The sequence below is a fragment of the Oncorhynchus clarkii genome, chromosome 24, assembly GCF_045791955.1.
Source record: "Oncorhynchus clarkii lewisi isolate Uvic-CL-2024 chromosome 24, UVic_Ocla_1.0, whole genome shotgun sequence".
Taxonomy (NCBI): Eukaryota; Metazoa; Chordata; class Actinopteri; order Salmoniformes; family Salmonidae; genus Oncorhynchus; species Oncorhynchus clarkii.
In genome coordinates, this window is record NC_092170.1 from 21,179,535 (window position 1) to 21,195,342 (window position 15,808).

The 15,808-nt window shown below is 41.7% G+C and overlaps 1 protein-coding gene across 3 annotated transcripts in view; it reads left to right on the forward strand.

Moving 5' to 3' along the window:
• Window positions 1-693: 693 nt before the first annotated feature.
• Window positions 694-15,808, forward strand: part of LOC139382984 (cell adhesion molecule 1-like) — a 157,105-nt gene continuing 141,990 nt past the window's right edge. For 2 of the 3 annotated variants that reach the window (XM_071127265.1, XM_071127266.1), the window contains exon 1: window positions 694-784. In XM_071127265.1, the coding sequence (XP_070983366.1) occupies window positions 709-784 (76 nt within the window). In that variant the 5' untranslated portion in view covers window positions 694-708. The remainder of the gene's footprint in view (window positions 785-15,808) is intronic. The other variant, XM_071127267.1, reaches the window with a different exon arrangement.

Genomic DNA, 15,808 nt, shown 5'->3' on the forward strand with positions numbered 1-15,808 from the left:
CACACACACACACACACACACACACACACAGACAAAGTTTAACACCGAATCACATATAATGTAGCCTATATGGATACTGCCTATACGTCGTCATTCGTGACAAACTGCTCCGCTCAAGGAATAACGTAGGGGGCGCTCTGTGAGTGACAATGGTTAAATGTCAAACTGCGTAGGTACTTGACAAAACAAACTGTAAGTACATGATGTTTTCTGAATCGTGATCTATGATCGTGATAGACATTCTGACTAACGAAACACGCTCCATTAAACGCTGTTATTGACACATTATTGCTCGTATTATAGGGAAACAGTAATAAACTATTTTTAATAAGGGGTTTAGCATAAAAAGCACCTTGACGCAGTATTAGGCCTAATCAAAAAAACAGAAAATAACAACGTAATACTTATTTTTTATAGCCGATTAAGTGTTAATTGGACTGGGGATAATTATCAACATAGATAATTAATGCACATAGCCTACACAGTTTATAAACATGTTATGATATTTATTTTTTCCTAAATTTGACATTTGTCTCAAATCAAAAATACTGAACTATGGGTGGAATTATGCAAAACATGAGGTAAGTGACTCTAAAAATCACGGAGTCTCATTTGATAGAAGATTCCCTATTTGCGCCCTCCCTCCGCTCGCATCCCATGGCCGTCTCTAGGTGATTTAGCGCCGCCAGTCTCGAGCAGGTGTCCAACATGGCGATCACGGGAAACGGATCTCTCACTATTTCTCTCTCTGTTTTCGTGATTTCAGCGGCGTTTCTTCTAAAAGGTAGGATTACTTACTCGTGATTAGGCGCATCAAAAATTGTATGACCTCACGGAGTGTTTGAACATAGGCTACCTACAACTTGAGATGGTTGGTGCGGGATGCGCGTGAGCTTCTCCTAAATCTCAGCATCGGCACTTTGCTTCTTTTGATCTTACTTCAATGTGCAACCTTTTCTGTAACCCGTGTCCCTATATACAAAACAACATATATGTCATTGTTTTGGGGGGACCTTTGGATATAGCCTGTCCATCCTTTTTATAATCAGAAAGTAGCCTATTATGTAGTGTATGTTGCACCTCAAAAGTGGTGAAAATTAGTAAATGAGATAATCAACAAATAGCCTACAATTTTCTTTCAAAGAAAATAACGTTAATCTACCACTGTAACTTCTATGTGCCACATAATTGCCAGTGGAAGAGTTTCCTCGGTGTTCCTCGGAGAGGTCAGTGTAAATGTATTGCAAATGCTCACAGTTGCTAATATTTATGTTGAATAACTCGAATGCCTATTCGAGTACTCTAAATGGATGTCCGGAAAACACGCAATGCAGCTACAGTAGGCTACACTCACGCCAGTGTGTCCCCTCCACGGCTGCGGTGAACGAGTTTCGGTGCATAGGCTCCAACCGACAACATACTGTACCTCCTTACTATTATCCTATTATACACATTGACAGTTAGAGCTTGTCTACATATTATTTCCCGCGAATGGGATACTGACGGACCCAGAAATCTCTTGAATTACTGGATTACAAGGAATTTAAATCCTGCCCGACTGTTCCTGCTATTTGTAGGCTACATAAATTGAGGTGCGCTGATACGGTGCACGCACTAGTCTACACGGTAAATGATGTCCAGAACCAATGTATCAATCTCTACCCAGCAGCAGTCAGTCCCGCCCGTATAATTTCATATAGTAAACCTCAGACACTGTAGCCAAAAATATGTTCATAATCTTTTAATTTACCCTACTGTTGTAGTGTGGACAGTAGCCTAAAATGTATTTTTTTTTGTCTCATGATCTGTCGCTAATATGCAGTCAATTTATAAGATACATTATTTTTAATGATGACCATAACATTCTTTACAGGTCTCTTATGTTGTTCAGATGTAGCCTTTCATTTTCGCAACTCAAAATCAACAGGTCTCTGTGTGTGTTTTTACGCGTGTGTTTGTGTGTGCGCGTGCATGCGTGTGTGTGTTTGTGTGTGTGTGTTTGTTGGATGGATGGATGTTTGGGGGTGATCTAATCAGGATTCCACATTTGGTTACTCAGAAGCCTATCCAAACTAAAGCAACATGGCTAAAGAAACACAGTGCCTTCAGAAAGTATTCCCACTTGTTCCACATTTCCTACAAGCAATATCCCATAATGACAAAGCAAAAACATGTTTGAAGAAATGTTTGCCAAATTTATTGAAAATGAAATACAGAAATATCTCATTTACATAAGTATGCACACCCCTCTGTCAATACTTTGTAGAAGCACCTGTGGCAGCGATTACAGCAGTGAGTCTTTCTGAGTAAGTCCCTGGGAGCTTTCCACACTTGGATTGTGCAATATTTCCACATTATTATTTTCAAAATTCTTCAAGCTCTGGCAAATTGGTTGTTGATCATTGCTAGAGAGCAATTTTCAGGTCTTGCCATACATTTTCAAGTAGATTTAAGTCAACAATGTAACTTGGCCACTCAGGAACATACACTGTCTTCTTGGTAAGCAACTCCAGTGTAGAATTGGCCTGAACCAAGTTTTCCTCCAGGATTTTGTCTGTGCTTAGCTCTATTCCGTTTCTTTTTCATCCTGAAAAACTCCCCAGTCCTTAACAATTACAAGCATGGATTTGCCCCAAACATAACACTTTGTATTCAGGACAAAAAGTTAATTGTTTTGCTAAATTTTTTTGAAGTAATAATTTAGTGGCTTGCAAACAGGATGCATGTTTTAGAATATTTGCATTCTGCACAGGCTTCCTTCTTTTCACTCTGTCATTTAGGTTAGTAACTATAACGTTGTTGATCCATCCTCAGTTTTCTCCTATCACAGCTATTACACTCTGTAACTGTTTGTCACCATTGGCCTCATGGTGAAATCCCTGAGCGGTTTCCTTCCTCTCCGGCAACTGAGTTAGGAAGGACACCTGTATCTTTCCATGGGAGTGCTCGGAACTTATTATGTGACTTGTTAAGCAAATTTTCACTCCTGAACTTATTTAGACTTGTCATAACAAAGGGTTTGAATCCTTATTGACTGAAGACATTTCAGCTTTTCATTTTTCATTCATTTGTAAAAATTTTGAAAAAACATCATTCCACTTTGACCTGATGGTGTATTGTGTGTAGGCCAGTGACAAAATAACTACATTTAAACCATTCAGGCTATTCAGGCTATAACACAACAAAATGTGGAAAAAGTCAAGGGGTGTGAATACTTTCTGAAGGCACTGTACATGTATAGGTAACATAGTAAACTACAGGCTTTCGCTTGACAACTGTTGAATGGAGTGTAGTCTGCATTGAGTAGTGGTTGAACACCATTCACTGTATTTTAGAGCTTCGCTCTCTGTCACCATTAATGTAATTAACCTCTCTCTCTGTGTTAAATGCCTAAATGCATCCAAAATACACAATAGCTTCCAATACAATATCCCAAGTGGTGCAAGATTTGAAGATTATATTCTGGCCTAGCAAAGCTTTACATTTGTAACAAAACCCACATATTGTTAGGACCATAGTTAACCAGGCTTGGTAGGATAACATTTAGACAGTGGCGATTTTAGCATGTAAATCTTTGTGGAGCAAAAACATAAAAAAGTGGGATGCATGCCAGCAAAGCCACCTCACTACACAACACAACACTAAACAATACATTAATTGCACTATACCACTGCTACACCTGGCTATCAGTGGAGTCTTGTCTGGCAGCAAAACAGTTAATTCAGCCTCATTTACTGCCTTTAAAAAAAACATAGCTGATATGGCTGACTTGCTCAAACGAATGTGGTTTCTACTGACAATTGAGATGTACAAACTATGGCATAAAGGGATGACAAGTGGATAAGAGGCAATCCGGAATTTCGATTAAGACATTAATGAGCGAGCTAGGATGTACGTAGTCTGTCGTAGTCTGTTCAGCACTTTTGAAATGTACAGCCGACAGAATTCAGGACATGGGCCGTTCTTACGGTGTTCTCCCTGTACACCAAGTCAGAACCGTAGGATAAATAAAGGGGCGTATGAGCAAACAATGAAAGCTCCTACATTATTCAATGATTACATTTCTCAAAAACACATTATAGGCTACATGTGCACCACCAAGTCAGAACAGTAGGGAAAATAGACCAAATTATTAGGGTGAGGCTCATGGGCTACTAACAGCTAACTACACAACATACACTTGTATTACTTTCTTAGCTACAGTATACATATCTCCCTGGAATATTACATAATTTATGCAGCAGCATACAGGACATTTTTGGACTCACCTTGTTGTGCTGTGCTCACTTGAACAGGAAGGTGGTGCAGTGGTCCTTCATGAGCAAAGTCTGGCATTCTCTGTATTTATGGTGCGTTCAAAGCAACTGGGAACTCGGAAAAAAACAAGGTTGAATCATGATGACGTCATTGATCTTCAAGTTATAGCTCTAGAAAGACGACGGATTTATAATTTTGAGTTGGATGAAAGTTCAAAATGTATTTTCCCAGTCGTAGCTCGTTTATTCCCGATTTCCCAGTTGTCTTGAACTCACTGAAGTCAAGTTTTTGCAGTTAATTTGTATTTATTTTTTATTTCACCTTTATTTAACCAGGTAGGCTAGCTATGAACAAGTTCTCATTTGCAGCTGCGACCTGGCCAAGATAAAGCAAAGCAGTTCGACACATACAACAACACAGAGTTACACATGGAATAAACAAACATACAATCAATGATACAGTAGAAAAGTCTATATACAGCACGTGCAAATTATGTAGGATAAGGGAGGTAATGTTCCGAGTTAACAGTTGAGTTAACAGTTGTTTTGAGCACGGCACAAATCAAGCTTTATTGACAGCATGGCCAATGTTGAATGTTTCATTTTATCTACATTTTATCTATAATTTATTTTAATTACTTCTCTTCATATGACAAGGATTGAAAAGGATTTGCCAGTAGATTGTCGACTTGATTCATGATGACGACTACTAGTTACGATTTAGAAAGTATGATGTTGACATGATCAGTCCAATCAAAGCTACTGTACATATAACGTGATTTGACGTAATGTTATCTGTGGCCAATGACCTTGAGCCTTCTTGGATGGGCACTTCTAATGTAACTCTATGGCAGCACCCAAGGGGCTAGAATTTTCTAGCTCTACCCTTAGACTTGGCGGTGACGTAGTGTCCCCATGAGTAACAGAACACTGAGCCAATCACGGCGCAACACTCTGTATTTTCTGCTGGCTTGCCCCACCACCACCGAAAGCACTGAGCTAGGCTGAAACACCTGTATTTTGGAGCTGCCTTACTCAAGAAAATGAAAAAGAGACCATGTTTGTATGTGGCTTTATTCTCAATTATATATATATATTTTTTTACATTGTTTACAAACTAATATGTGACACGTATTAATGCCAAAATAACAACCAAAACAGGCAAGCTCCCCCCTAAAAAATGTGGGGCTCACCATAACGGGTCGCCGCTGCATTTAGATATGTTTTTATAGTGAGAGTAGAGCACCAAAGAGAAGGGCAAAGTCGGACTAGATCTTGCTTAGCTGGTCTAGGCTTGGCAGGCGTTTATTTGACCTCAAGCCTGGTTGGTTTATACCTCAAAGTAAAGATAAGTAGCGATACAAAAATACAGATTTAAAATGACTGTTGAAGGATCTTGTAAATATTGTTTGGAATAATCCATCTCTTACAGAGACATTACTCAAGGTGAGAGATGGATTGGCTCATCCTCCTCTCTGATAAACCGCTGAGATAAGATGCTGAATGTAAAAAAAGGGTTTGTTTGAACCCTATAACATTCTGTATTTCTCCTTGTGTCTCTCCAGGCGTTCCTAATTCTCTCCAGGGGTCCTCTATCTCTCCAGGGGATTATTCTATCTCTCCAGGGGGTTCCTCTGTCTCTCCGGGGTGCCTCTGTCTCTCCAGGGGGAGCCTCTATCTATCCAGGGGGTTCATCTATCTATCCAGGGGGTTCCTCTTTCTCTCCAGGAGTGGTTCCTCTATCTCGCCATGGGGGTTCCTCTATCTCTGCAGGGGGTCCCTCTATCTCTGCAGGGGGTTCCTCTATCTCTCCAGGAGGTTCCTCTATCTCTATTTCTCCAGGGGGTTTATCTATCTCTCCAGGGGGTCCCTCTATCTCTCCAGGGGGTTCCTCTATCTCTCCAGGGGGGTTCCTCTATCTCTCCAGGGGGTTTATCTATCTCTCCAGGGGGTTCCTCTATCTCTATCTCTCCAGGGGGTCCCTCTATCTCTCTAGGGGGTCCCTCTATCTCTCCAGGGGGTTTATCTATCTCTCCAGGGGGTTCCTCTATCTATCCAGTGGTTCCCTCTATCTCTCCAGGGGGTCCCTCTATCTCTCCAGGGGGTTCATCTATCTCTCCAGGGGGTTCCTCTATCTCTCCAGGGGGTTCATCTATCTCTCCAGGGGGTTCCTCTATCTCTCCAGGGGGTTTATCTATCTCTCCAGGGGGTTCCTCTTTTATAGTACATATCTGTTGTGATCTGATCATGGTATTTCAGACGGTTGCATAATGCTTCTTTATTGTCAGCTCCAGCTCATTCATCAGCGCTGAATGATGGTGAAATGGATCAATAGAAGCTGTCATGGAGCCTTAGGCAGGCCTGTACTGCTTTTGGTGTGTTTCTCTGAGAAACAAAGGAAACATACACTTGTTATGGTGCTTATGTTTGCCATACAGTTTGCTATGTGTGACATGGATGGTGATTGAAGATGGCTGTCCGAGTGCGGTTGAAGGGTTTGGCTTTGAAACAGAGTGATATAAGGCTGCTGCACTGTATTCTGTCTGTGTGCTGCGTCATCACCCTCATACTTCACAGGCCTTGGTAACTGAACTGGCATCTACTGGGCCAGTTTAAATAGAATATATGTTCCTGGGTTCTTCACGTATCCTGAATACAGCGGTTTAACAGTGCTGTTGACTGTTGGGGCCAGTGTACTGATCTTGTCCACTTAACTTGTTCTGTATGCTTATAGAAGATTTGAATGATAAGTAATAAGTACAGCCCCATTGATATCATGTGGGTACTGTGGTTGGAAAATTGCACAGCTCTCACAGCCTGCAGTGAAATGCACTTATCCTGTTTCAAGTCAAATTTAACACCCAAGCTAATGGCCCATTGCCAGCTAGTGAAATATTTCATTGCTTGTACTCTGGGATCACTGCATCATTTGTAACAATAATATACTCTTCTATTTAAAGAAATTGAATTTATAGCTCATTAAATTTACATTAGATTCTGCTTAATAAGCCTCACCCTAATTGCTATAGATAATGCTAGATAATGCAGGATATTACTTGATATGGTGGCAGCAAACAATGTTACTCTTAGGGAAGGGAAGGCTGAGACATGGCAGCTCTTCTCAGTACAACTTGAGAAATAGAGAAGATCCGGTAGACACTGTTGACATCCATAAGAAAATCAGCTACTGCAGTTTTGTTAGTCATTAGTGTCTGATGGAAGACAGCACATTTCAAGCTGTGCGGGTAGTTCTGTCTGCTTCAGACTCAAATTCCGTGCGTGTCAAAACACTTTCTTAAGTGAGCTCTTGCTTACCTGTCCTCTGTACAGGGTTGTAGGTATCCTAGTGTTTAAGTGTTGGGCCAGTAACTGAAAGGTTGCTGGTTTAAATCACCAAGCTGACCAGGTGAAAAATATGTTGATGTACTCTTGAGCAAGGCACTTAACCCTAATTGCACCTGGATAAGCAAGTCTGCTAAAATGTGAAGGGAAGCAGAGGATTTAGCTGAAGTGTGATTAAGGGCTGCAGTGAGGTTCCGCTGTTGTATTTGTCTTCAAGTCAAACTGGGTGAAGGCATGCAGCTAAAGAGGGGTGAGAGGTCAGAAGAGATGGCCTTTGGCTATGTCTGGTGGTGCCTGCAGAATGTCTCTCCATCACTGACCTTGTATAGTTTTTCAACCTTTCAAGACTACTAGGATGCATCCCAAAAGTCACCCTATTCCCTTTATATTGGACTACTTTTCAAATAGTGCACTATATAGAGAATAGGTTGCCATTTGGGACAAACACATAGTCCTCCCTTCAAGCCCTCAGCAGGGGAACACAATACAACTTTGCTGTCTGTGTAAAATAGCCTTTTGCTAAATAAACATGTGTTAGGCCAAGGTCAAAGGGCAGGGAGAGGGGAATTGTTGACATCCTATTGACTTTAGAGTTATTTGTGGATGGAATACGAATCAGACCTCCCACCTTTTCGTCAAAGGCATTTTCACTATAGAGAACGCTGAGTTGTCAATGAATGAAGAATGCTGAAGATAGTGCTGAAACAACAATGTTGGCTGTTGAACTTAAGTGTAGTAAACAGTCAAATAGCAGTAAAGGACTGGTGGCGGGCCCTTTGATGAGTGTGAGGACAGAGTGCTTCATTCATGCCAGTGTTGTGATAATGAGGAGGAGGAGTGGTGTCTGCTGGTATGAATATGACATTGTTCTCTCTGTGCCCTGGATCTGAGGGTCCTCACTGCATTGTTCACATTGCCTGGCTATGACTGTGCGAATCATTTCCATGATAAGAAAATGAAGAAGCAATATTGTTGTTTAGGAAGGCATAGAGTGCACATTAGCATGCCTCATGGAGCAATCACAGCACACCATTAAGAGAGACTGTGGACCAGTCACCGGCTCACAGCACAGCACCTCGTGAATGGAGACATGGGACAGTTTTAATGCAGAACAGAACCGAGTCTATCAACAGACATGGCACAGTCCCTAGCATGCACAGAACTAGGGCTGAACCCACTTATTCGACTGGACGATTGTTTGGCCGATAGGCTGTTGGTCGACCAAGATTTTATTTAGTCGAGCATCAGCAAATATATAAATGTTTTTATGGCACAGAAGACATCTGTCTTATTTACGTCCATCTCAGTCCCTAATCCATTGCAGAGGCCACTGGGATGGCACAGTTCAAGAAGAAGGGGAGTGTCACTAAGATGCACGATGCACATCTCTCTCCAGAATGTGCTCTTTCCTACCAATTTGTGCACATTCATTGTTTCATAACTTCATTCTGTGAATTGTTTGCATTTGATTGTTAGTGTCTATCAATTCCCCATTATATACACTACATGGCCAAACGTATGTGGACACCCCTTCAAATTAGTGGATTCGGCTATTTCAGTCACACCCGTTGCTGACAGATATATAAAATCTAATCAAAACAGCTATGCAATCTCCATAGACAAACATTGGCAGTAGAATGGCCCTTACTGAAGAGCTTAATGACTTTCAACGTGGCACCGTCTAGGATGCCACCTTTCCAACAAGTCAGTTCGTCAAATTTCTGCCCTGCTAGAGCTGCCCCAGTCAAATGTAAGTGCTATTATTGTGAAGTGGAAACATCTAGGAACAACAACGGCTCAGCTGCGAAGTGGTAGGCCACACAAGCTCACAGAATGGGACAGCCGCGTGCTGAAGCATGTAGCTTGTAAAAATCGTCTGTCCTTGTTTGCAACACTCACTACCAAGTTCTAAACTGCCTCTGGTAGCAAAGTCAGCAGAAGAACTGTTCGTTGGGAGCTTCATGAAATGGATTTCCATGGCCGAGCAGCCGCGCACAAGCCTAAGTGGTGTAAAGCTCGCTGCCATTGGAATCTGGAGTAGTGGAAACATGTTCTCTGGAGTGATGAATCACGCTTCACCATCTGGCAGTCCGAAGAATATGGGTGTGGCAGATGCCAGGAGAACTCTACCTGCCCGAATACATAGTGCCAGCTGTACAGTTTGGTGGAGGAGGAATAATGGTATGGGGGCTGTTTTTCATGGTTCGGGCTTGGTCCCTTAGTTCCAGTGAAGGGAAATCTTAACACTGCAGCATACAATGACATTCTAGACGATTCTGGCAACAATTTAGGGAAGGCACATTCCTGTTTCAACATGACAATGGCCCTGTGCACAAAGTGAGGTCCATTCAGAAATGGTTTGTCGAGTTCGGTGTGGAAGAACTTGACTGGCCTGCACAGAGCCCTGACCTCAATCCCATAGAACGCCTTTGGGATGAATTGGAGCGCCGACTGCAAGCCAGGCCTAACTGCCCAACATCAGTTCCCGACCTCAGTAATGCTCTTGTGACTGAATGGAAGCAAGAACCCACAGCAATATTCCAACATCTAGTGGAAAGCCTTCTCAGAAGAGTGGAGGCTGTTATAGCAGCAAAGGAGGGACCAACTCCATATTAATATTCATGATTTTGTAATGAAATGTTCGATGAGCAGATGTCCACATACTTTGGGCCATGAAGTCTATATCACCAGTACTACATTTACCGTTAATTCTTATAATTTCTAATCTACAATGTTTGTTTGGTTACTGTAATGTCTGTTTATGCATTCAATATACAGTAACTGCAGAATCTGCTAAAGCCTGTAGGAGCAGGAGGAGGATGGCCGGGACAGGTGAAGTTTTTTATTCTTCTGGTTATGTTGATCTCTGGCTCCTTCGAGTCATTTGTGTCTTATTTCATTCAACTGTGATCTTAAAGCATCAGACAAGCTCAATGAATATATAGTTGATTTTTATTAAAACACATATGGTGTGTCTATATATGGAATAATTACCCATTTAAAAATGTAGACCAATCGATTGGCCGACCAAGATTTTTTTACATCTGAGTACTGTCCAGAGTTTCCAAAAAGGTACATTTTAGCTAGTTGCAGGTGGAAATGTTGGTATTTTTCAAACACTTCACAGCTTGCATGCAGTTTATTTAACCAGCCTCACGGAGAGAAAGTGGAACAATTCAGAAACCATGACAACAGCTGAGAAGCATCCCCATCTCTAAGACTACATAACTGTTGATCAGTGTGGTGGATAGAAGACCATCAGCTTTCTGTGCGGGAGAGAGTTACTAATCGATAATCTGTACAGATCTAGCTTTCTGAATGAGAGACTCAGCCGATCAATAAATGTACAGATGCTGCCAAAGGAGAGGAGAGTAGGGCTGGCTGGGTAACTGGGAATACCGTATTCAACTGATCTGATAAATAGTCAAGAATGCCAGGTCATCAGATTGCCTCAACTTAATCTAATTGGAGGAAGTAAATGGGTGAGACTCATCAACATCTGTTTGCTCTGCCCTCTCCGCATCAACAGTCACGCTGCAGTCACTCCCCATCGGCCATGGTTAAGTGATGTGGTTTGCTTAGCAGATGCTTTCGCCCAGATTGACTCAAATGGCAGCCACATTATCCACTTACACAGCTGGATGCGACTGGACGTTTTGGAGGGCAACGGAGGGATGTCCCACCTGCCATCAGAATCAGTGGCCCTCTGGAAACCTGCCAATCCACTGAACTAGTCGACTGGTTGACTGAGTCAGTAAGACGAGGGTGTTCAGTAATGGCTGCCTGTTGCCTACTGACTTCATAATCTGACATCTGCATGGTGTTAGTTCACCCTATTGACAGTCATTTAGCAACAGTCTGTTAGCAACTTAGTCAAACACCTGATTTTCTGATCACACTACATGACCAAAAGTATGTGGACATCTGCTCGTCCAAGATCTCATTCCAAAATCATGGGTATTAATATGGAGTTGGACCCCCCTTTGCTGCTATAACATGCTCCACTCTTCTGGGAAGGCTTTCCACAAGATGTTGGAACTAGAGGTTGACCGATTAATCAGAATGGCCGATTAATTAGGGCCAATTTCAAGTTTTCATAACAATCAGAAATCGGTATTTTTGGACACAGATTTGGCCTATATATTTTTTTACACCTTTATTTAATCTTTATTTAACTAGGCAAGTCAGTTAAGAACACATTCTTATTTTCAATGACGGCCTAGGAACGGTGGGTTAACTGCCTTGTTCAGGGGCAGAACGACAGATTTTCATGTCAGCTCGGGGGATTCAATCTTGCAACCTTACAGTTAACTAGTCCAACGCTCTAACCACCTGCCTCTCATTGCACTCCCCGAGGAGACTGCCGGTTACGTGAATGCAGTACGCCAAGGTAAGTTGCTAGCTAGCATTAAACTTATCTTATAAAAAACAATCAATCAATCATAAGTTAACTACACATGGTTGATGATATTACTAGTTTATCTAGCGTTTCCTGCATTGCATATAATCGATGCGGTGCATATCGTTGCTCCAATGTGTACCTAACCATGAACATCAATGCCTTTCCTAAAATTAATACACAGAAGTATATATTTTTAAACGTGCATATTTAGCTAAAAGAAATCCAGGTTAGCAGGCAATATAAACCAGGTGAAATTGTGTCACTTCTCTTGCGTTCATTGCACGCAGAGTCAGTGTATATGCAACAGTTTGGCCCGCCTAATTTGCCAGAATTTTACGTAATTATGACATAACATTGAAGGTTGTGCAATGTAACAGTAATATTTAGACTTATGGATGCCACCCGTTAGATAAAATATGGAACGGTTCCGTATTTCACTGAAATAATAAACGTCTTGTTTCCGAGATGATAGTTTCCGGATTCGACCATATTAATTGTGTTATTGTTATTAATTGTGTTATTATGTTATAACTAAGTCTATGACTTGATAGAGCAGTCTGACTGAGCAGTGGTAGGCAGCAGCAGGCTCGTAAGCATTCATTCGAATAGCACTTTTGTGCGTTTTGCCACCGTTTTGCCACAGTCTAAGGCACTGCATCTCAGTGCAAGAGGTGTCCCTACAGTCCCTGGTTTGAATCCAGGCTGAATCAATCATGCTATGAGAGTCCCATAGGGCAGCGCACAATTGGCCCAGCATCATCTGGGTTTGCTGGGGTAGGCAGTCATTGTAAATAAGAATTTGTTCTTGACTGACTTTCCTAGTTAAAGAAAGGTTCAATAAACTAAATGTATTTCATTTAAGCCTACTAAAAAGTGTGTCCCCTCAGGCCTGGATGGAAGCAAAAGTCACCTAGGAATAGTAAAGCCCTTTTTAGTGGCTAAAATAGCCGACCAATCAGCCTGTCACCAACCCTTAGTAAACTTTTGGAAGGAATTGTGTTTGACCAGATACAATGCTATTTTACAGTAAACAAATTGACAACAGACTTGCAGCATGCTTATAGGGAAGAACATTCAACATGCACAGCACTTACTCAAATGACTGATGAATGGCTGAGAGATATTGACGATAAAAAGTTTGTGGAGCTATTTTGTTAGACTTCAGTGCGGCTTTTGACATTATCGATCATAGTCTGCTGCCTGAAAAACGTATGTGTTATGGCTTTACACCCCCTGCTATATTGTGGATAAAGAGTTACCTGTCTAACAGAACACAGAGGGTCTTCTTTATTGGAAGCCTCTCCAACATAATCCAGGTAGAATGGAATTCCCCAGGGCAGCTGTCTAGGCGCCTTACTTTTTCAATTCTTTACTCACATGATTAAAGCCAGTGTGTCTATGTATGTGGATGACTCAACACTATACACGTCAGCTGCTACAGTGACTGAGATTACTGCAACACTTAACAAAGAGCTGCAGTTAGTTTCAGAATGGATGGCAAGGAATTGGTTTGTCCTAAATATTTCAAAAACTCAATGTATTGTTTTTAGGACATATCTTCCACTAAACCCTAAATCTCAACTGAATCTTGTAATGAATGATGTAGAAATTGAGCAAGTTGAGGTGACTAAACTGCTTGGAGTAACCCTGTATTGTAAACTGTCATGGTCAAGACATATTGATACAACAGTGGCTAAGATGGGGAGAAGCCTGTCCTTAATAAAGCGCTGCTCTGCGTTCTTACCAACACTATCAACAAGGCAGGTCCTACCTTGACTTGACTACTGACTACTGTTCAGTTGTGTGGTCAGGTGCCACAAAAAAGGACTTCGGAAAATTGCAACTTTCTCAGAACAGAGCAGCACGGCTGGTCCTTGGATGTACGTAGAGAGCTAATATTAATAATATATATGTCAATCTCTCCTGGCTCAAAGTGGAGAAGAGATTGACTTCATCACTACTTGTTTTTGTAAGTGTTGACAAGGTGAATGTACCGAGCTGTCTGTTTAAACTACTAGCACTCTCACCCATGCATACCCTACAAGACATGCCACCAGAAGTCTCTTCACAATCCCCAAGTCCAGAACAGACTATGGGAGGCCCACAGTACTACATAGAGTCATGACTACATGGAACGCTATACCACATCAGGTAACTGATGCAAGCAGTAGACTCAGATTTGAAAAAAACAGGTAAAAATACACCTTCTGGAACAGCGGGAACTGTGAAGAGACACACAAAGGCACAGACACACACATACACACACAGGCTTTAGCACACGCACGTACTTTGTAATATTGTTGTACAGTATATTCGGAAAGTATTCAGATCCCTTGATTCTTTCCATATGTTTATATTTGTTACAGTACGTTACAGCCTTATTCTAAAATTGATTAAATTATTTTTTTCAAGTCCGAGCTCTGGCTGGGCCACTCAAGGACATTTAGACTTGTCCCCATTTAGAGACTTGTCCCGAAACTACCCTTGAGTTGTATTGGCTGTGTGCTTAGGGTTGTTGTCCTGTTGGAAGGTTAACCTTTGCCCCAGTCTGAGATCCTGAGCGCTCTGGAGCAGGTTTTCATCAAGGATCTCTCTGTACTTTGCTCTGTTCATCTTTTCCTCAAACCTGACAAGTCTCACAGTCTCTTCCGCTGAAAAACATCCCCACAGCATGATGCTGCCACCACCATGCTTCACCGTGCTTCACCGTAGAGATGGTGCCATGTTTCCTCCAGACATGACCCTTGGCATTCAGGCCAAAGAGTTCAAACTTGGAGAATTTTGTTTATTTTTGGTCTGAGTCACTTTTGGTGACTTTTGGCAAACTCCAAGTGCGCTGTCATGTGCCTTTTACTGAGGAATGGCTTCCGTCTGGCCCGAGATGGTTGTCCTTCTGGAAGGCTCTCCCATCTCCACAGAGGAACTCTAGAGCTCTGCCAGAGTGACCTTTGGGTTCTTGGTCATCTCCCTGACCGAGGCCTTTCTCCCCCGAATGCTCAGTTTGGCCGGGCAGTCAGCTCTAGGAAGAGTCTTGGTGGTTCTAAACTTGGAGGCCAATATGTTCTTGGGAACCTTCAATGCTGCAGAAATGTTTTAGTACCCTTCCCCAGATCTGTGCCTCGACACAATCCTGTCTCTGAGCTCTACCGACACTGACATGCACTGTCAACTGTGGGACCTTATATAGACAGGTGTGGGCCTTTCCAAATCATGTCCAATCAATTGAATTTACCACAGGTGGACCCCAATCAAGCTGTAGAAACATCTGAAGGATGATCAATGGAAATAGGATGCACCTGAGCTCAATTTCGAGTCTCATAGTAAAGGGTCTGAATACTTATTTCAATAATAATGACAAAGCGAAAACAAACCTGTTTTCGCTTTGTCATTATGGGGTATTGTGTGTAGATTGAAGAGGAAAAACAATATTGAATCCATTTTAGAATAAGGCTGTAAGGTAACAAAATGTGGAAAAGTCAAGGGGTCCGAATACTTTCTGAATGCACTGTATGGTGGTATTATATGGGGATCCCTAATAATTACAAATACAAACAGTTATTTTCCGTCGTTATTTTAATACAATATAGAATTTATTAGAATACATGATATGCTGTCAATAGTAAACAGCTACTGAGCTACTTGTTGTAAGCCTACCTTTTTATTTAACTAGGCAAGTCAGTTAAAAACAAGTTCGTATTTACAATGACAGCCTATGAACAGTGGGTTAACTGCCTTGTTCAGGGGCAGAACGACAGATTTTGAACTTGGGGATTCAATCAAGTAACTTTTCGGTTTCTGGTCCAACGCT